General features: G+C 34.5%; 1 protein-coding gene across 8 annotated transcripts in view; it reads right to left on the reverse strand.

Moving 5' to 3' along the window:
* Positions 1-7081: 7081 nt before the first annotated feature.
* Positions 7082-22845, reverse strand: part of LOC145692873 (uncharacterized) — a 74240-nt gene continuing 58476 nt past the window's right edge. For all 8 annotated transcript variants that reach the window (XM_081768408.1, XM_081768411.1, XM_081768407.1 and 5 more), the window contains exons 10-16: positions 21490-21636; positions 19286-19470; positions 17763-18001; positions 14961-15129; positions 14131-14231; positions 11934-12138; positions 7082-8426 (exon numbers count right to left, since the gene is read on the reverse strand). In XM_081768408.1, coding sequence (XP_081624534.1) covers positions 8344-8426; positions 11934-12138; positions 14131-14231; positions 14961-15129; positions 17763-18001; positions 19286-19470; positions 21490-21636 — 1129 coding nt within the window. In that variant the 3' untranslated portion in view covers positions 7082-8343. The remainder of the gene's footprint in view (positions 8427-11933; positions 12139-14130; positions 14232-14960; positions 15130-17762; positions 18002-19285; positions 19471-21489; positions 21637-22845) is intronic.

The raw sequence follows: 22845 nt of genomic DNA on the forward strand, positions 1-22845 counted from the left end.
AACGATGGAAATTTAGAATTTTCATATACCTAGGTAATAAACTAGAATTTTCATATAATAAACTGTTTTCACATTGTCCTTTGTTTTGGTTTACTGTTTCATTGATTAAATATCATTACACATTTAAGTTTCTGTAACCTGTAACAGACTGCATTACAAATGACAGTATATTAAAATTTGAATGCAGGGATCTTTACGAGAGTAAAACTTTTTTTTTTTGTATTGAGTGAGGGAGTTAATTGCGGTACTTCATAGAAGTTTAGACCGTAAAAGTATTAAGAGAACTATCGTTTTGCTGCGTTCATCGTCGAATTTGCGCCTTATTCTGCAATAATATTTATTTATTTTTTTATCAACTTAATTCCAAATATATCTGATCGCCAGTTTACACTGGAATATCAAACAAATCTATTGAGTAGATTCCCGGCGGGAGCTCATGTGGTTCGGATTCCACGTTAATCAGTAGGTACACGTCTCATATAGCCTCGCTGCTGAACGGGACGTTAAACTCAAAATCTATGGTGTAATAACATAATGCAATAATAATTATTAATAATAACAAACATCTAAAGTAATAACAAGAAAAGTTAACGATAACGGAGTAAAACTTATACACTAAAATGAAGTCGTAGTGCAGAGTTAATGCAAGTTAAATCGACGAGTGTATGTGACAATTCGTAGTATAACTTAGGAAGCCTGTGTAACAATGTTGAATTATTGAAAATCTAGGTCGTACTATATGGAAGAAATGTGTATTACCTGTTTGTCTAAATGGAACTCGGAAATACAATTCTGAGAGTAGCGTTTGGGACCTGAATTGCCCATGTTGAAAGTTTATACAAATATTTGAGATTACTGGTTGTGTGACGGGTGTCAGGTAGTTGAACATCTAGTGTTCATAGCAGTTCGTGTTTTGTCATCGCACGTGTGCGAAGTACTCTGAAACATACTATTGCAAGGAAGAAGTTTAGAACTGAATTTAGCCAGGATAGGTTTGTAGGAACTGATATTGTCCAAATAGATAAACAGTATTTTATTTTGGGAGAAATTATTGCCTTGTAAAATGTCGCTAAAGAACGGAGGTTTCATATTTCTGTTAATCTATACAGAAGCCCTAGAGTGCGCATCGATTGCTTAGTTATTATGTTCTGTAAAAGTTTTGTCAAAAATAACTCCGAGTCAGCGATCTCCAAATGAAGTGAAGCAAAGTGGAGACCGCTGACGCACTGGACAACGAATTTTTTGTACAACAGCTCTTCCCTTGGTAAGTCCGTTCTTTTTCTTCCTTTTTTAAACCTCCGTGACCAAGAGTCCGGGGGAGAGTCGAAAGCTTGGAACTACAAAAATTCAGAATTGCAAAAATCTGTAAGTATAATGATAGAATTCCTGAACGTGGTTTTGCAATATGTGACAACTTAAGTTTATTTACCATAGTGAGTTCAAGAGAATAATCCAAGGGAATTACACAGTTTTCGGAAGTGAAAGTGTGAACTATGAGCTGGTTGATTACCCATCAGCTTCGCAGTTGTTTGTCAAATGCAATTAGAGGAGAAACGAGTAATGATGGTTCGTGTGTACTGTTTCTCATTCATTCATTACAATGTTCTTGGGTTCAGAAGGGGGGAGAGAGAAAACAAAAGTATTTGGTAGTGCTACTTTAGAGGATGATTGGGAAAATGTGTCTGTCTACCCTACCTTACGTGTGGAACTGGTGCCGAAGAACAATTGATATATTTTTAATTCTTACACTCATCTTTATCTAATATTTTATTAGTATCAAGCTTCTGATGCTAGTTCAAATTACAGAAACTTATGAGTATATATATATAAAAAAAATAGTAGACAGTTTTTCATGTATTATCTGTCATAATTAAAAATGCATGCTTTTTGCGCAATTTCGTGGCCCTTGTAGCAATGGAAGGTGATATGAGAAAATCAGTTCACTTCATTTAAATGACCTTATTAGAACTTTTAAGGCTATTAATCTTGCTAAAATAATAAAACATATTACTTTGCTAAAGCAGTTTACACAACACTCCAGTCGATCTAAAATTCCCTGACTTTTCCAGGTATAAGCCCCAACAACTAAGGGTGTCTGCGATAGAAAATGGGTCAGAGCCATGGTTACTAAACACTAGAGGCATAATTGGCGCTACAAATACGTTGCCTTTGAACCGCACTGTGCATGGCAAAAGCGGCTTGAATGCCATCGTGTGTAATGAATGACGTTAGTTTGGAGGAAGAAAATCGCAATTTCTTGTACAGCTTATCGCTGTAAAGAAATATTTAAAAGAGAAAACGATATGCTGTTTCACGCTTAAGTTGCACATACCTTTACATATCGGAAAATTATTTATCTACGATAGCACTTTAATGTGTAAAATAAAGACTATTTGTCGTAGTCACTTACTGGTTCCTTACCTGCAGCGACCTTGCTCAATTGCCTCAAAAGCTGAAGTTCGTATTATTTTAATGGTATATAAGGGAAGATTTATAATTTTCTAGAAAATTTAAAAGCAGTTGATAACTAATCTACAGATTAGTGTCAGTAATCATATTAAGCTGAAAGATTACACCGAGTGTACGGAAGGCCGTAAGTTGGATCTATTTGTGCAAAGAGGATTAAATATGTTTAATACAACGATCCTTGTTTATTATTTATTAGAGCATGTAGTTTTTTCCCCCTTTTTTTAACACTCGCATGATATCACGTAGTGATTGAAACCATAATACCCATCGATGTGCTCCAGTTTAAGCTTGGCTGTTCATTTTCTATTTCCCTTCAGTAGATCAACAAGTAACACAAGGTTTTATTAACGTGCAATATATAACTAGATATGTCTATGCATTAATCATGCTCCATAAAAATAATACGCACTAAGAAATATGCCTCAAACAGCGTCTTTGATATATGTATTTTCAATTAATTGATTGCTCCGAGGCTATATAAGATGGGACCACTGTGTTGGAGGCAAGCTTTCCTCCATGGATCAGAGTCCCCTCATAAGCTAATGGTTAGCATACGTCTTTGGCACGGAAGACCCGGGTTCGATTCCTGGTAAGAACTCAATGTGGTTCGGATCCCACGTTAAGTTGTATATCCGTCTCATATAGCCTCGCTACTGACAGGGACGCTAAACTTAAATCCACCCGTAGTCAACTGCATTGGCTACTTGATCCCACAGATGAATATATTCAAATGCCATGAGTACTTTAACGCAGTGTTATTGGTTGAAACACCGTTAACAATGATGTTATCAAGTGAAAATTTAATTTTAGAATCCAGTGTACAATTATGAACCACTCATTTATTGAAATTATATAGTGTAGAGGAAATAATTCTAAACCAGGGGTGTGCAACTTGAAACAGTGGGCGGGCCAATCACAGAGCACTAAATGGCGTCACGAGCCTCACTGTAGGTATATCATTTTTTACGACAATTGAATAGTATAGTGTTAAATGATGAAATATGTTCATCGTAATTTACGTCACAATAATACAAAACAACTGTTATACTGGTAACCAAAATATTTACTCACTAAAGAGGAGCAGAATAATGTATTTAGAACTTTGTCGGTACATCTAGCAATCATTATACCGAGGAAAATTTCCCCCAAGTACCTGCGCTTGCCAAGTGCTTGTCTTCAGGGCGTTACTACATTTCGCAGTGTGATCGATGGAAAATTTCCAGTTCACTCTTAACAGGTTTTGTAAAAAAAGAAAAATTATAATTATTGTTTTCAATAACTGACCAGCGAGCCGGAAGACAGGGTTAGGTGGGCCGCATTTGGCTTCCGGAAGAAATTTTGTCCCGGAGTAAAGAAATTCCCCGAAGCATTTCTGTTCGGGCTCCCCAAGGTCACCAGCATTTTTCGCAGTACTAGTTTCATTTCCTGTTTATTTCGAATTTCCCTCCGGGGGAAACGTAAAATGATCATTGCTTCTGTGTGTTAAACAAAAGGGGATCAAAAAAGTAAATTATGAAATAATCCTCTTGCGGTCAAAAATTCCAATCGATATTTTCAGAAATATCAGCAATCTCATTCTTGTACTCTAAATGACCATGCAGTTGATAGTGAGTTTTCTAAAACCACGTATATTCATCAATCAATCATATTGGAAGAATCTTTCCGTCATGAACTCTCGTCCCAACTTTACTTTTTGACGACAGACAAGACACTAAAATACTAATTTGGTTAAGTTACCATGCATCAGGTATTCTTTTTCTCGGTATTTGTAGTAATTAAATTACGAATAAGTTTATTAAAATTTTTTGTGTATTATCAGTGTTTTTTCCAAGACGTACTTTCATTTTCTAAACAAGATATAATTATTATTTAGGGGCTGAAACATTATTAAATTGTAGAATCTTTTGGAAACTATACTGTTCAATAGAAATTGGGCCGCAGTCTCTCAGTGCTAGAGTATACACCTCTAGTGTGTGTGTGTGGTCCCTGATTCCATTTCAGCTCGCGCCAAGTGGGCTTTGTGGTGAACAAACACAGTGTGCGTGGGTTTTCTCTGAGTTCTCCCGTTTCCTCCCACTTTTTTCATTCCATTATCTCATTATCACCGTCTCCTTTAGCTCACACGGTATAACAATGAGACGTGAAACTCATAGATTTCATTTTCTAGAATAGAAGTTAATTACAAAGGGAGATCTCTCTCATCCTTCAGGTAGTTTGCACATGAAGCTTAGAATATTTATGACAGTTAAAATGTATGTTAAATGACACCCTTTTAATAAATATTTATTTTACATAGTAGAAGTACGTATTTATATATTAACATATCTCACGTAGCCACAATGTATTAACATACTTCGCTTGGACACAATTAAATGTATTTTTTTTTTTTCGTTTTATCAAGAGTAACCACACAACTGAAATTAAATCTGAATAGCTTATTTTAATATACTGGTAGTGTTGTTGAGTTGTTGAACCGTATAATGCCTGAAATACAGGATGCTTCAAAAGTTCCTTACCACATCTTTTGAAATCCGTACGGATGTATTTATATTGAACTTGATGTACGGATCAATACATCCGTACGGATTTTAAAAGGGGTGGGGTAAGAGACATTTGAAACGCCCTGCATTTATTATATCTTTACATCATTTATATTCTGTATTTATGTGTATAGCTTTTCTTAGCCACCTTCAGATAGTGTCCTAGTGAATTTATGAATGCAATAACAACATTGCATTATTTTACACTCTGAAAATGTTATGCTCTTTTAATCCATTAGTAATATTATGTTTTTAAATATTTAATATGTTTTAAGTGAGTTCTAGTTCAAAATTTTACTTGGATCTCCACTTGATAATATGGTTTACATGTTGACACCAATAGCAGGTGATTGCTTTTTGTCATACAACTGGAAAACAAATGACTGATCAACTGGCAACGCACGAATAGCTGGATTCACGTAGATAGTGGCACCAATTGTGCCTCTAGTGGTTAGTTTAGTAATTCTATGGTTATAGTAATTTATTTTAAACTGTGATTCAAGGTTACACATAATCATACTATTTCCCACCACGCATTATGTTCTTCCGTTATCTGCTCCACTCACTGCAAATAGCAAGTCAGGAGTGACTACACTTTAGAGCTGCAATCCAATCCTAGCGTATTTAATGGGATATTTCATTTTTGTATATAAAAGAATTTAATTTCACTTACACAAACGGCCATAGCATTTAATTTCATCTGATACCACAATCATTAGTAATAATTCTGTATGAATAGCAAAAAGTTACGAATATTCTGTATAAATAATGAAAAGTAACAAAATCAGTTGATAATATACCATATTTTTTATAAACTTATTTTGTTTCCTTTTCTTCGGTTGATGTACATTTATTTAAAAAAAAAAAAAAAATGCCAAAAATTTACAAAACACGTTCTGCAACAGATGTATAGATTATACAACGGTATTGTTTTAGAAGGTGTCCCTATTTCAATGAAAACATGCAAGATTTTTTTTTTTTTTTTTTTTTTTTTGGATATGTAATCATTCTTGAACATAATACACAGAATGTAAATGATTGCTCAAAATGTAAAACTGGAACATTTTTGTTTATATTAGCACCCCGCATAAACATGCAAGATAAGCCACATTATGATTAACGGCAAGGGTGGGGGGTTAAGCAGGACTTGAAGAAGTGGGGGTAAACGAGAGAATAGTCTCAGAGAAGACGACTTTCCGTCAATTCGGAAGAAGATGTCGAAGCTTTGCATTAGAGTTTTACTACGGATTAATCCATGTACTTTCGACCTTTGAAGCATAGTTATTTTCAACACACAGGGTGTTACAAAATTTGTCACAATATTTTGGAACTTTAAAGGTCCATAGTACCGATCCTAGTCGGGTCAAGACATCACTGAGGAATTAGTATATGAACTATCCAAATATCCATCTTTCAGAACCTCCGGTACTTGCATGATCATTTTTAGAGAAGCTGTTTGGAAGTACTTGATCACTCTCCACCTACCTCTCTAAAAATTAGTATGCAAGTGCTGGAGCATTCTTAAACATAGATATTTTGATAGTTCACATTCCAGTTCCTCAGAGATACATTGACCCGACTACGATAAGTTCTATAATAATGGAGCTATGAAGTTTTAAATTTCACTTACATCACGTTTTCGGCACCCTTTAACTCCGAAACTATCCACTTTTGAGCACAGGTCCATAGTAACACTTTTTTTTTTTTTTAAATTTTGATGTGAGGAATCTGTTCGCAAATATTGAGACACATTTCTGTAAAATCCTGTATAGTCTACCAATGAAATAATATTAATTACTGTACTATCTATAATAATACTTGGTGAGATGAGTACTACAGTGTATAGGATGAAAATTCATTTACGGGATATTATATATATATATATATATATATATACAACCAACCTTAGACCGAGAAACAAAGATGAAAAATTGCAGATTTAATATTTGGTTAAAATTGGAAACTATTATTAATCAAGCTTTGAAAATTCATATCGGAATGCTTACGTTGCCTATCAGTATGTCAGGAGTCAGTAACCAAAGTTTCATTACACAAATAATAATAATAATCTATTTCGAAAAGATTCCTTTTATTTACAAAATTGTTACTACAAATATAACTACAATAAATTGTTTTTATATATTAAAAAATTGTAAAAGTATTTTTTTTTTCTAAATACAAAAGCCATATGGCTACTAGAGCGTATCAGATATAAAAACTGACACTTAAGAAAACGAACATGGATGAGATACAAGTTCCTTATATATTGATGAAGAGCACTGTGTATCTTCAGATAATAGTAGATAATATAGTGAAAACAAGAAAGAAAGAAAAAAAACGCTTAATTTTTCCCAACCTCCGTAGATTCGATATAAATGAAATCCCATGCAAATACAACAACTGAAAAATGAACTTAAACGCAATTTGTGATTTTATCTTTTCTTACTTCAGATTCTGTTTAAAAATAGGACAACTTATTCATAATCACGGTCGACTCACGCTGTCACAGCCAATGTTTTGTTTTATTTTATTTTATATCTTTGATGCATAAGGTCTTACCAATTAAAATTCATAAATAATGAACTTCGGCCGTCCTCTATTTGTATATGTGGATTTTTAAAAGTCAAGTATGCAGAGAAAAATACTCTAGACTAACTCACTCCTGAAAAATTCCTTTTTTTAAAGGGACTTTCTCCTTGCCGAAATGTAATTCCCCCCATTTATTATTGTTTTGGAGGGGCTCAACAGTACTGGAAGTATAAATGCTGGTACTGGAACTATCTGTATCATCCATGTTCAAATTCTTCCTCACGTACCTTACATAACTTGGTCTAAAATATACAAAACATACAATTCTCGTATCTTACAATATTTACGTAGCACACTTTCGTTTAAGATTTTCCATTTTTTCTACAAAAATTCAGTGATGCCATTATGTTGTCTCACCACATTACTAACGTTTATTGCGAATAAAAAATATAATGAATATTAATAAGGCAACAAAATGAATATCAAATTCATCAATATCTTTTTCTTTTATAATTCAAGCATAAACTCTAATTCCTTTCTTTAAACAATAAAAATAATAATACTTAAGACAAAGAAAATTCATATCACTGATAAAAAGTCCATGAATAAATAGAAATAGCAATTTGCTATATGTATATATATATCTATTTAAATATCATATATGATTGTGATGTGCTTTTCCAGGAGATTCTTTTTTTCGCTAAATAAATGTAATGTCATTATTCTCTTCCATATGTTGTCCATGAATATATTATTCGGCATTTGTACTATAAAATTACTTTTATCACCTAAGAATTCCACTTTGTTACAAGTTTACATATTGAGAAACTTGGTAATCCGCATCCTGTCGCATTACAGCACCCATCACAAACTCCGTGTTGTAAACACCTACAACAAAAAAAAAAGTGATTTATACTATTATATAAAAGTCGGAAATAGTGAAGTATATACATATTATAGTTTTGTATTATATTATTATTATTATATAAAGTCTCCACTACTCTTTTCAAAACCGTTCGTACAATTTTATAATGGATTTTCATTATATTATTTCTTAGGACATTTTATTAACACATAAGTTGTAATAAATTTATTTGTGCATTATTTTTGGTGTATCCAGTTCAGACAATTTAGTTCCCTTTTATTTTAAAAGGCTGCTATATTTACACAAGCGTTATATTTGGTCTAGGAATTAATTCGTGCGGTTGGTACGCACACATTGAAGCTGTAGTACAAACACAAAATACATAAATACCTTAAGAAAAATATTGTCCATCGCTAGCCACCACTTTCGCCCATCTGTCAGGCAATGTACGGATTCCGTGGCGAAAGAAGTCCTCATCCTTGGAAGCGATCCAGTCAGAGACCCATGTTTCGATATCTTCTGAAGAAGTAAACCGCTGTCCAATCAAATCGTTGTTCATGCAATCGAACAAGTAGTAGTCCGAAGGAGCAACGTCTGGTGAATACGGCGGGTGAGGTAAAACTTCCCATCCGACATTTTCTAAATAGGTTTTGACCGGTTTTGCGACATGTGGGCGAGCGTTATCATGTTGAACAATGAGTTTATCATGTCTGTTCTCCCATTCTGGTCGTGTTCTGGCCAGAGCTTGCTTCAAACGCATTAATTGTCGTCGATAACGTTCTCCATTCATAGTTTCAACCGGTTGCAGCAGCTCATAGTACACCACACCTTTCATATCCCACCATATGCACAGCATAACCTTTGCACAATGAATATCTCGTTTTGGTTGTGATGGACCTGGTTCACCTGGTTTCACCCAGGCCTTTTTTCGTTTAGGGTTCTCGTAATGGATCCACTTCTCATCACCCGTAATAATTCGATGCAGAAACCCCTTTCTGCTCTGTCGTTGAAGCAGCAATTCGCAAATGGTTTTTCGTCTTTCAACGTCTCTGTCTTTCAATTCATGTGGAACCCAATGTGACATCTTTTGAATCATTCCCATGGCTTTCAAGCGTTTGGAGACTGTTGTTTGATCAACGCCTAATGCTGCTGCAAGTTGTTCCTGCGTTTGACAGGAATCCTGCTCGAGCAATGCTGTCAATTCTTCGTCTTGAAATTTTTTGGCTGTCCAGCTCGCTCTTGGTCTGCCAAGCCGAAATCACCACTTCTAAACCGTGCAAACCACTTCTGACACGTTCGCTCAGCTAGAGCATGGTCACCATACACTTCCACCAAAATACGATGACTTTCAGTCGCACTTTTCTGCATGTTAAAGTAATGCAGCAGGACACCCCGCAAAAACACTTTATCAGGCACAAATTGCGCCATGTTCACTTCACTACAAACTGGTGTTGTTGACGCTTTAATCCACTGCCCTATACTACGAACGATACGCGATGACAGGGGTTTGCAACACATGTGTGGATACACGGAACTGTGGGACGCTCCGTTCGTTGCGCCATCTCTTGTCCACCCGCACGAATTAATTCCTAGACCAAATACATTCCCGCACAGATAGCAACATCCAGCAGACGAAGCAGCCAATGGTCTTGGCAACCAGCGGCAGCCAATCACAGTCCTACCTGTGATTACGTCATCTTAGTGGGCGGAACTCGCGCGAGCCGCGAGAATAAGAGAGAAACTACGCGAGGTAGCTTCCATTAGGCGCCAAGACATAGGTTGATGGAACGCATGCTGCGAACACTGCTGTCATAAATTAATCTACAGATGTAATATTTACTACATCCATTTATATTTGTATTATTCAAGAACATCAATATTTTTCGTTAGTATAATATTACCTTTTACCTGTCAAGACATGTAAGTAGAGCATTATTATTAAAGATAAACTCCCATTTATGTGTGTCATTGACGTTATTTGGCCTGTGAAGTGCTGCTGTGAACCATTCATCCTATTTTATTTTACTTCACAATAGCGAATTTCCAGTTGAATTTGTGAACAAAACACTTTCTAGAGTATGACGTCATTCCTTAATACTTTGACCTCCTCCTGCTCAAACACAAAATGCGCTGTTGTGTTTTATTGTATACTAAAGGAGTTACTATTCTCAAAATTTCAGATTTTTTTGTCCAGGCTCCTTGGAGATATTGGACAGTGAAACATGCCAAATTGACACAATTCCCCAACTTTACGACTTTTTTTTTTTTCCCAGGCCTTTGGGAGCAGCTACAGGTCTGCAAAATTTTGCGTATAAACTTATGACCCCGAACTACATGCACACACAAATTCAGACCTCTACGTCAGTTGTTTCCTCTTCTCAAACATGTCTTCAATGTCCAAAAATGTTGCTACTATAGGTCCTAATTTCATCCCTTTCAAGTGGTTTTAGGCAAAAATGTTAAGAGGACAAAGTTGTAGCTCTGCACAAGTTGGAGACATCCAGCAATTATCAATTTGGTAGCACAAACACATGCTGAGATACTCAAACCGTCCTGAAATCGAGAAAACGCAAAATGGTGGTATCCGCTGTGTCGCCATGGGATGTTGTAAAAAATAATTAATTGTGGTTTTCAAGTACTCTTATACCGACTCATAATTTTTGAACAAATTAGATATTTTTTGATAAGGTCGAGCGGCAATTTTCCTCTTTTCTCGATCACTTAGCATTCATTCAACTTGTGTACAGTGTACAAGTATTTTACAATGTCAGGTTAGAATGTTCTTGATTAAAAGTATAGCACTGTATTATTAATTTTTCTTCCGTAACACAATTATGGATACCACCCACTGGATTTTTAGTGTCGGAACTTACAATCGGCAACATCAGATCGATGTTCCCCACTTTTTATCCGTTAAAGCAAAGAATGTGTATATATCCATGGTGTGGAACACCAAAATGATACGCGATTTATTCCTTCAATCAGTTTTGGCTCTACAGCTACCACTTCATTAATACGTAGTAAACAAACATTCACTTTGGCTTGTCTGCAACGTAGCGTGTTCTGTGAATTTCCAAAAATCGGAACACAATCTAATCCAGTGTAAGCGTATGGGCGTATAAGGGGACTATTTTGAAACTGATAAATAACGATTAAGTCTTCACACTCAATCGTTTTTCCCCCTTCTTTTGTGATTTTTGAAAAATAACTTATCTACTTTCTAGTACATTATACACTCTTCTCTTCATAACCAATTAATTGGGAAGCTTCCTACTGTTCGTTATCGAAATAGTATATGCTCCTTCAGCGCGGAGAACCAAGTTTGATGGAGCTCATGTGGTTAGACTCCCACGTTAAGTTGTAGGTCCACGCCTTATATAGCCTCCGAGTTTCTCCAAGCCAACCAATATACAGTTCCTACTTACAATATTATCTCTCTCTCGCTATATATATATATATATACAAAGTAATTAATAGGACGAATCTTCGTACCAATAGCTTTAACTTTCATAATAAAACAGCATTCATACCTATTTTTAACCGCATTAAATCGGCCACTAAATGCAGGTCGTTCTCTTGAGTCACAATAATATAATTCTGTTCTGTCTTGTTCATTTCTTGAATGTGTTTAATGCCCCGCCGATGTCTTTCCACTGTCCCTCCGGCGCACTCGATGATCTCTTGCAGAGCATTGGGAGACGGCAAGACTCCAGGAGTTAAATAAAATGTCTTTCCCTGAAAGAAAGAAAGAAAAAAAATCCCCTCAGAAATTTGAGTCAATACAATCCAACGAATGTCAATATGACATCTGAAAAAATCACGCTATATATATGTGAATAAGTACATAGTTATTTTCTTTTATTCTGTACTTTGTGTCGCAGGAAGTAGGAGGCAGAGAAACGGGACAGAAAGTTCATGCAATTCTATCAAAGCACCATTCCAACACGTATCTGATGTGATTAATGAAGTCCAATTAGCATAACAATTTTGAAAACATTAGGATCTATTCGGATATTTCCATTACTCAGCAAAACCAGATTCACTTCGGCTATTAGCTACGCAAGAAATACAGAGTAATCTCTTACTCGCGGTAGCCACGTTATTATTATGTGAAGGGAGGTATACACGGTCAGCACGGACGGATCACAGAACAACACAAGACGGTTACTGAGACTGATACTGGCGAAACATATGAGGTATTGGGAGAAGCATTCAGTTCCAGATACATGTTATTTGATACTACCTATTACCTTTTTCTTTCTAGGGTCAAATCAAATTTTCGAGTAGATGCGATAATCAATGCGTGACGTGGAAGTCGAAACTTCGCCCAACGGTAAACTGAATCAATCTTCTTTCTCTCCGTCTGTTCCTACTTACGTGGGGTCAACGCTTCTAATGACTTATCCATAAAACCTCGTTCAGGAATTCTTTCCCTGTTAGGCTTTTCTCCCTGCTCTTTTTTAATCATAACCATTCATTTTCTTTTTGGTCTCCTTCTACCCTTCTCTTCCTATCCACTTCCACTGTCGTCACTCTTCTAACCACATTATCTTGATTCTTCTGATTAGATTGTTATATCACTGCAATCTTCTTTTTGGATCTTCTTAGACATCTCTATATTCTTAGTTCTTCCACTTACTCTCTCATTCCTACTCCCACACATTCAAGTTGTACGGAGTACGACCTACCATTTTCCAAGGTTTTATCTAGAGGGCCATCATGATGATTTTGGCGTAACTTTTACGATCGGATACCCTCCTGATGTCACCCTCTTCATTTTTCCAGGATGAGACTGACACATGATCGGTTGGATTCCCTTCCCCCCGTGGCTAAACTGGTACTTTTTTTTAACACTTCGTTAACAACTGGTAGTTAATTATTGGAAGTATGTTATCCATGTGTAAAATAGTGTTCCCAACACTGAACATAATAAAATAATTACAAGGTACAAGAATTATCCTCTGATCATTAGATTTATTTTTAAGCAAATTTTCAACATTTATTCTCTTGAATTATTATGATTATTACCACACTACATACATAAATTTATTGTAAAAGACACGTAGTGCCATCTATAAGAAATTGATGTTCCTTTACAGTCACCTTGACCTTTCGCTCCCAGCGGAACGCGCATATATATATATATATATATATCCCAAAGACATTTTAATGATACCACTGGGACTTCCTATTGTATTTTGTGATCACATGTGTTCTCTATATGTTTGATTCTTGTACCTACCGATTAGTAGACTGCAGTGGCTATATTTACTGTTCTATCCTGTGTCATAAGGAATTCGTTTCACTCTTTTTCAGAATTCAGAAAAATATGAAAACTAAAAGGTGATACAACCCTACGCACAGTGTATGTCAGCTAAGCATTGGAGTTTTACAACAACCTATAATGGCTTAATTTGACTGGCTGACTGTTAATCCATTTCACCTACACAAACCAGACTTAATTTGATTGGCTGGCTGTTCATCCAAATTGTCTATACAAAACAACAATTATAAATCGATTGAATAAGAATGCTGCATGTGTTCTAGCTGAAACTACATAGGAGCCCAAGTACCTTCTAGATACTTGGCGCCTTGCGAGTGTTGTTTGATTTATCAAGTTTTAATGTGTTTAAACAAAGGAAGCTTGTATACTTCTGTACCACATTAAAATACTTTTTATAGCTATAACTGTCTGTATACTAAGAAGTAATAATAAAACAGACATACCTTAAAAAATTCCCTCCTGTTAGGAGTAGCGAGTGTTTTGACTAAGCTGAACTCAAATTCCTTTTCAAACGCAGGATCGTTGAATATGTAAGGCGTTTCATCTGTGGAACAAATAGAACAAATACTATATACTAAAAGAAACGAATACAGAAAGCAATATTGATAAAACCAAATTAATATATGATTTACATTCGAGCTTGAACGAACAACATGTCCTGAAAATAGCGATTTCAAGGATTTTTGAGTTGCATGACCTTAACTTGTCGGAATTTTTTTGATACATCTGACTCTTTAGAAGAAGGCGTAAAGGCCAAGCCATTCAGTGTATCACGACTAAATTCAAAACTTTTTTCCTCAGATCGCTCATTGATTGGGGTCGTTACCCTTACATCCCTCCCGCCTTCCAAAAAAAGGATCACGTTCTGGAAAATAAAAGAATCGAAAATTGAAATTTTCTCGAGAACGATTTTATATATCTTTCATTGCCAACTTTGAGACATGCATAATTTAAATCTCGCAAGAAAAAATTACGTTAGTAATGAGGTAATTGCTTGCACACTGTCCTTGAAAATAACTAGCATGGCTTTTTACGTATTTCATTACGAGCTTTACAATCTGGTATTATTCAAGATTTACTTTCATAAAATGGGTTATATTTCAGTCCATATATATATGATTATATAAGTGAGTTTGTCTAGGATCCTAGAACAGAATGCTGTTTGTTACCAACGAATTACATGATCGATCACAATTAAGAATGGAATTCGTGTATGTATTAATGTTTCTAACGCATAGTCACTTAAAAATATTTACAATTCTGCAATACTTACCTAGAAACCTGTTCTGCTTATGGCTATCCAATACCCATTTCTCAGAAACAATATATTTACATGTTGATATACAACATAGGAACTTGAAAGTTCGCTGCAGCTTCGACATCACAAGATGAGTTGCCTCCTTATATGATGTCGCGATTCCGCCTCCTAATTGTTTGACCTTCTGCAATTGCACAAAAGTATAAAACTAATCACTTCATTTTTGTTTCAATAAATGTGTTTCAAAATAATATTCAGATATACCAAACAGAACCGTAAACTACATATGATGAATGGTATATTATAATATCAGAATCTCTTAAAATTACTCATTCATTACTCTAGAACACATTACCAGCAATAATGCAGTTATTATTTACATAATTTTTAGCAAAAACTTAAAATAAAGAAATTTTATTTTTAACTTTTCATTGAACAGGCAATATTAAATCTGCACCTGGAGTTTAACGCGGAATCCCAACCAACACAAGTCCAGTAGATGCTAAGTCTGGGTTTTCACACCTTAGGATTAAATTCCTGGTGGGAGTTTATGGATTGATTTTCATATTAATCTTTAATGCTCAGCTGCACCAATCAGGGTTTAATCGTTACTGTAAATAGGAATAAAACTAGAGTTAATAATCGAAATGAGGATAATATGGTGTGCCAACACTGATCTAAAGATTATTTCGACAAATCATCCAGATAAGTCATCGAAAACTGGAGATTAATCAGCGACCAGCGTTGTTGTAAGTTGCTTGCAGGAAATGATATAAATGATTATGTGGATAAAAATAACGTTACGAAAGAATGATGTTTGTACTAATAATTTGTTATTACTACAATGACACAATAAAGTACCAAATTTGCACTATTTAATTATATTATTAATTTAATTAATTTACTATAATTTGTGTATTGAAGAATTTAGTAGACAGTATAGGTGGGCACAGAAGGTTAAATGTATGTCACATTTAAGGTAGGTCTTTATGACCCTACTCTTGGTTTCAATTATATTTTATGGCGTACACGGCTCCATTCGTTCATTTAAAAGATTTATTGGCATTTTGTCTGTAGTTTTGTTTTATTTGCGTTGAATATGCTCTTGTATATTAAATACTGCACCAATAAGCGTGAAAATAAACAAATAAACCGGAGCAGTAAATCGGAACAGTTAACTGTGTATGTCATAAACTAGAATTGCTCCCATTATTGCACTAAATTTGTTGGCACATTCTGATAAGTTTTCTCATATTCTAGAATAAAAAACTATTGCTTGGTGGCACTGTTAATTGAAAACAAGAAACGAAATGCTATCGTGCATTCAACAATGAGTCAAGTAGTAACTTTTTTAAAAACCATTATGTGTAATTACCTGATGTGTAACAGCTATGTTTTTTTTTTTTTTTTTTTTTTTTTTTTTTTTTTTTTTTTTTAAATGTCAAATTTACATAGGCATCGCTGTGCCATAACATTATGCAAACCCGACACTGAATACTAAAATAAACTTTATTTACCTAATTACAAAGCCCATATTTATATACACCAGTGAAGTAAAACCGACATCGTAGAATGAAATAAAACCGATAGGCGGGCGACGCAAATATCAACTTAAACCTAAAGATCCTAAGCCGTTGCTATTTCTTGCAGCGAAACTGGCGATGCAAATGTAAACTGAAGAAAAAATTTGGATTTAAAAAAAGTTGACGGAACAGGGTAGCGGTGGGGATTTTCAGTTAACGTAACTGTTAAATAAAGTGTCATGGCGAGACGTGGCCATAGGGTGAGCTAACGTAACGTAACCTAACCTACTCAACTTCATTTGAAAATAATGATTAAACATTCGATGTAAGGTGAGTTAACGTAACCGAACTTACTCTAACTTACCCTATATTTAAAAACAATTGCTAAACACAGAGCTAACGTAACCTAACCTATACTACTCTACCCTACCGTATATTTTCCTGATCTCTAACCTACTTGAGTACACGAACTAAACGTTAGATTGAAGTGAAGGCAGTAGTTGTGTGTGAAGTTTAGTGCAATTTGTGGCCAAACATTATGCAAGAAAAGAAGGCTACTCCTATCAAGCCCACCCTTGCTTGAAAGGCTGATAAAATAAAAGTATATTCTGTTAGAACAGAAAGGTTTTTACTTTTTGCCTTCAATATCTGGAACTCAAATATAGTACATTATACATAAAACTAACCTGTATTCCTATCTATTCTGAAACATAAAAAATGCAGCTTCCTTTAGTAAGGGATACGACACTTTTGTCCATCACCATTAGGACATATTCGCCTTCTCGAGGAGTTACGTTCTTCAGTCGCTTTCTTTCCATATTTATTAACAAGAGTTACCACATGTTACGCAAATCAGTTTTCAGTTATTACACGCATTTCTTAGCCAATCAAATGTACGATATTACATGATGTCATGTATACATTACAATTTTATGCAACTTCCGATTATTTGTGGATAAGCTAATGCTTTCTCACAAACTATTGGTGCAACGATGTAAGGTTTTTATCCAAAAACACTGAACGGATTATCTTATCCGATCTTAATCGTGGATTGGTGCAACTGAGCGTAAGTCTATGACTCATCAATCTTAGTACAACAAAGGAACGTTAAACCTGAAACAAACTATCATCTTTTTTTTTTTTTTTTTTTTTTTTATCCATTAATAGTTCATTCAATGGAACAGATAATCAATTACTGTTAATATATTAATACTTTTCTATTCAAGAGGAAAAAGCGCACTGTAGCAACGAAAGTATGTAGAAGAAACTGCACTCAATGATTTTATATCCTTACCCTAGCAAGATCCGAGCTGTTAATACACGAGAATAGCACCATCGGCCTTTTATCTTCTTCTGGTGGTTCTGGATTAGTGATTTCAACATTTTCCAATTCTTCATCCAATCGTGCCATTTTATTTTCTTGATCACCCTCAGTGCTATTTCTATCCAGTTTTCTTTTCAAACGTTTTGGTGGTCTTGCCTTGAACTTATCGTAAGATTCCTGAGTGATGTTTATTGGTACTTTCCATGCAGCTAAGAAATAAAATTTAAAAAATAAGTTAATGTTCTATGCTTTTAACGGGTAAGCTAAAGAAGACTTACGCGAGATTTAATCCTTTTTAAAAAAATACATTTACTTTCACTCCTCATTTTCATTAACATGATGTAATATGAATTTCTATAAATCAAATAAAATCAAATACTCTATAAAGTGAGAAAGTAATTCCTATAAGATTTTATGACTATCGTGAAATGGGGTGAGAATAAATTTCCGGTGCAAGAAAAGGTGACTCTGCTAGGTGTACCTTCAGGAAACATTAAGAAAGAAAAAAAAATATATGTTAAAACTGCTAAAAGACTTTTTATCACAATACCACTCATTCTAGCTTTGGAACTTCTTGTATGAATTAAAAGACAAATTCTGACCAAAGCATATATTAACTAATAAATAATAGCGTTACAGTTTCGGCAAATTAACTTTGCCTTCATCAGATAATGTGTTTGATGAATACGGAGTTAATTTGCCGAAACTGTAACGCTATTATTTATTAGTTAATATATACTTTGATCAGAATTTGTCTTTTAATTTATACTTTTTATCACATTTTCGACTACAATGCTTCAGATCAATCCTTCCAGACAAAACTGCAAGTGAACAGGATGACAAAATGAGATGCAAGAGAAGACTTCGGCGATATTGAATGGACTTTATACTGTCCACCATAATCAACACAGTGGACTCTATACCATCTATGATCAGATGTTACCAATGTACCTCCCATTAGCCCTCCCCACTGATCTAGTGGCTAGTGCGTCTGCCTTGGCGCACGTAGTCCTGGATTCGATCCCCACTGTGAGAGCACAAAAAATTAATTTCATAATCATTCAATTTCATGAATCATCCCTGTTCTTTAACCTAAAGGATACAATCGTGGAACGTTCCACTTAAAAAAAAAAAAAAAAAAAAAAAAAAAAAAAAAAAAAAAAAAACTTCTACCTTCCGCTGGAGAATTCTTACTTATGGAGAATAACCACATATTTTATTTTACTGTTCCAATTGAAAGATTAAAACTTTCCAACGTTATTCGAAACTAGTATTTAACCAGAATCCTCCTTCCATTTACTATAGTACTACCGAAGTGGTGCCTTATAGAATTTGGAAAGTTAATTTTTTAAAAATGAAATTGGATTATGTTGTGTTTAACAAAGTAAAACAAAAAATAGATTCAATTCCAAAGTTACTACATTGCTAGCAATTAAAAACTCTGACTGTCCTTGACAGCACTACAAAAGAAAAAGAAAAACAAAAAAACTTACCCATCAAATGCTGAACAAGATTATAGTCTACTCTGAAGGGATCCGCAATATTGAACTGCTGGTATTTAGGGCTATTCAATAACTGAATGGAATTATATTGCCCAAAGAGAATTTCATTTAACCATTGCACGTTAACTACGGGTTTTTTCCATTCTCTTGCCTTTTTATACTTCACACCTTCTGGTCTGCAAAACAAAAATAATATACAATCAGGTTATGTACTTCAGATGTTGTAATCAAATACCTATACAAACATTTCTGCTATGTATTACGTTTCATTTTCGAAAAGTTTACAAGAAAAAGTGCACATTATTCACCCGATTTTAAACCGATCTTTCTTTTTTCATATGCGTGTGTGTCAAAAAATGTCCCTCATCTCAGAATCGGCATCGTTAACATGGCCAGTAGCGTAGATGACACCCTTCATCTACGCAATAAAAAGTATCGCCAGAAGCCGCCTTAAGTAGTTTTTCGTCATTGTGTAGAGTAGACTCGGTGTTGCCATATCAGTAATTTTCTTCTAATTGGAGTGGATTTGTACAAAGGAATAGTCGGTAGTGCGTTTAAAATGTGTTTCATCTCGAATGCACTTGACAAGAGAGAAGACAATATTGTGTACGAAGACAGTGACAAAGAAAGAAGTCATGATGAGTCTTAATCATCTGATAATGATGACTGATTTAACAATTAAATGACAACATATTATTTCTTATGCTTTGTATATTTCGTTAATATATATACATATTTTCAATTTTCGCTTTCGACTTCCGGGAAGGTCAACTTACAATCAGTATCAGCTTGAAATGGAGTAAATGACAAAGCTTAATGTAATCAGAAAGACAAAAGGGTAATCAGGGTTCCCATTCAAAGTGACAGTTTATTTATTTATTTATTTTTATTTTAATTTTACGGTCGGAAAAGTTTGTAAAAATAACCTTTATTTTCCGCACAATAACAGCAATAACCGCCTCCCCCTTCGGTAAGAGACCGAAACTATTAAATTTGCAGGAATTTTTAAATTTGAAAGAGTCCCAAAGCACAGATCTGCGACTCAAAGCGACTTCCACTTTCTGGTGATAAATTTTGTTTATTAACTTGAAATCCTCTAGATTTTCGAGGTTTGATAACGAAATTCACGGCTTATTCCAGGTATACGAAATCCAAGGCTTATTTACGGTTTTCACGCTTGGGTGGGTACCCTGGCAATGAATTCGCTTTAAACCTACCGGATTTCATTTACTAACATTACTTCCAATATCTACATAAAAACTAAATTCAATTCCCAAACCTTATACCTCTCGAAATGCTACTGGCGACTAAATGTGACGTATGGTCAGCGCATCAACTCCTGTCGCCCATTTAGACTGGAATTAGCTATAGAAGGATTAAGAACTAAACGAACTATTCTTATCAATAGTAAAATGTCTAAAAGAGAACGAGAGTTACATACGGACTGTCAACGAGTCAAAGATTGTCACTGCTATCAAGGTTTGAAACTTACTATTGTCACCAAAAAAAAGTACAAGAATATTGACCTGCTCTTCCCTTGAAAAATGACACTTTACATCTTGACTTTGCTTTTCTCTGTGTGCAAACTATACCTGTTAATTCGAGTAGCTCTCCAATTGTATCATGATGATACGCGTTGGAAATCCCTGTGTCTTCATCGAGGATAGAAGCAGAGATCATTACTAACTATCCAGATGCACAGAACAACATAATTAGAAAAGATTTTACTCTTCTCAGAAAACTACGAATTAAAAATAGCTACAAGTATTTAAGAAACAAGCTGCAATGTCACGTGTCCACCATGTAAAGGAATTTGGTTTGTATGGCGTGATATTTTTTCAATATTGAAACCGGACGTGGTAGATTTCTACCACTTCCGGTTTTAGTACAGAAATTAAAGTGGAGATAGAATATATTTTTGGGGCGTTTGATTGATTACAGAAAACTGTTTCTCTCTATTACCGTTTCTATTCTACAGCGATCACCGTTAAAGCCGGAAATGGTTTATTTCTATTTCCGGTTTGAATATCGCCTCCATCAAGCGAACTGTATTTCTAATTTTTAAACCTCTTCAGACTTATTACCTTCCGGATGAATCGATAGGGTAAATATGTAAAGGAGTCATGGTAAACCAAACTCCTTAAAAACTAAAAATTGTATTTTAAAAAATGTTCTTAAAAAAGTAAAATACATACTTTTTAACAACAATGACATGGTTATGCTTGCTAAAATAACCAGTGTATTTAGCTCCTATGCCTTCTATCATCAGCTTCACTTTCACTCTTTCTTCACCTTCAAACCCAGAGCATGTAATCAGAAGATTCTTACATGGTTTGTCATCACTGAAGAAAAAATAAAGGAAAAAAGAGAAAGAATTATTAGTGACACCATTATTTTGTTTCGTTAGTACATTTTCTTTTTTTTTTTTTAGTACATGCAGTATAATTTCTGAATTATGCTATCTACGCTTGATACATAACAAGAGTTTAGACAGAAAAGGAAAATTGGAGCAACATTCCATTCTCGTAAAAAAATCGATAAAATTTTTAAATGTGTAAATAACTATAAAATTGCAAATCTCGGAGAGTATTTTCTGTACTATCACTTGCAATTAACAAACTTTATGGCTTAGGGAAACCAACTGTTTAACACTCTTAAACTAAAACGTCTATGCCAAATTAATACACTCATGATTATCATTAGTAATTTCCCTAAGATTTTTTTTTTTTTTTTAATTTCTTTCCCTTTATAACGATACATTACTCCATCAACGAACAACACAGTTAACCTGGTTGGTGAGAGCTTGAAAGATTAAATCATTATTCTTTGGTTTTTAAAAATTTAATTTAATTAATGATTTTTTTTTTTTTTTTGGAAGGAATTTGCTCACTTTGTAATGTCTTCCACTCATCTCAGTGAAGTAATGGCTGTAAAAGACAATGTTTTCCATAAGTTATGACAACTTAAACTGATTTTCAGAACAACATTGGTCAATGGTAGTTTTAAAATGTCCTGTAGCCTCCTGATAAAGAATCAAGGTCAACTATCGTGTTTCAATAAAAATGCAGCGTAATCTTCATATAAAAAGTACTTGCATATATTTATTTCTAACTGAAAAGTAGATTTTTAAAAGTACAATCTTTCCCAGTTTCCTACTATAAAAAACTTTTGACAGAGTTTTAAATACATTGGGTTGGTCCATAAGCCTTGGCTATTTTTAAGTGACAATTTTACGTGAAAAATAAATATCTTGCAATGCGTTTCATGGTAGTAGATAGAGAATTATGTTCTCTACAAAATAGTGTTTAGTTTTTTATGATGATATATTTCTTGTTTTTTCTAGGTCATTAAAATGGAATGTCAAGTCAACAACAAAGAGCATTTTCGACACCTTCCGCTTTTTGCTTTTAATCGAATTGCCAAAGCCAAAGAAGCTGCTCGAGAGATTTGTGAAGTGGATGGCGAAGAAACGATGCCTCTTAAGACAACTCAAAATTGATTTAAGCGATTCAAAGACGGTAATTTCGCCCTCAAAGACATGTACTGCAACG

Source organism: Thermobia domestica, chromosome 8 (assembly GCF_964235325.1).
Source record: "Thermobia domestica chromosome 8, izTheDome1.hap1.1, whole genome shotgun sequence".
NCBI lineage: Eukaryota > Metazoa > Arthropoda > Insecta > Zygentoma > Lepismatidae > Thermobia > Thermobia domestica.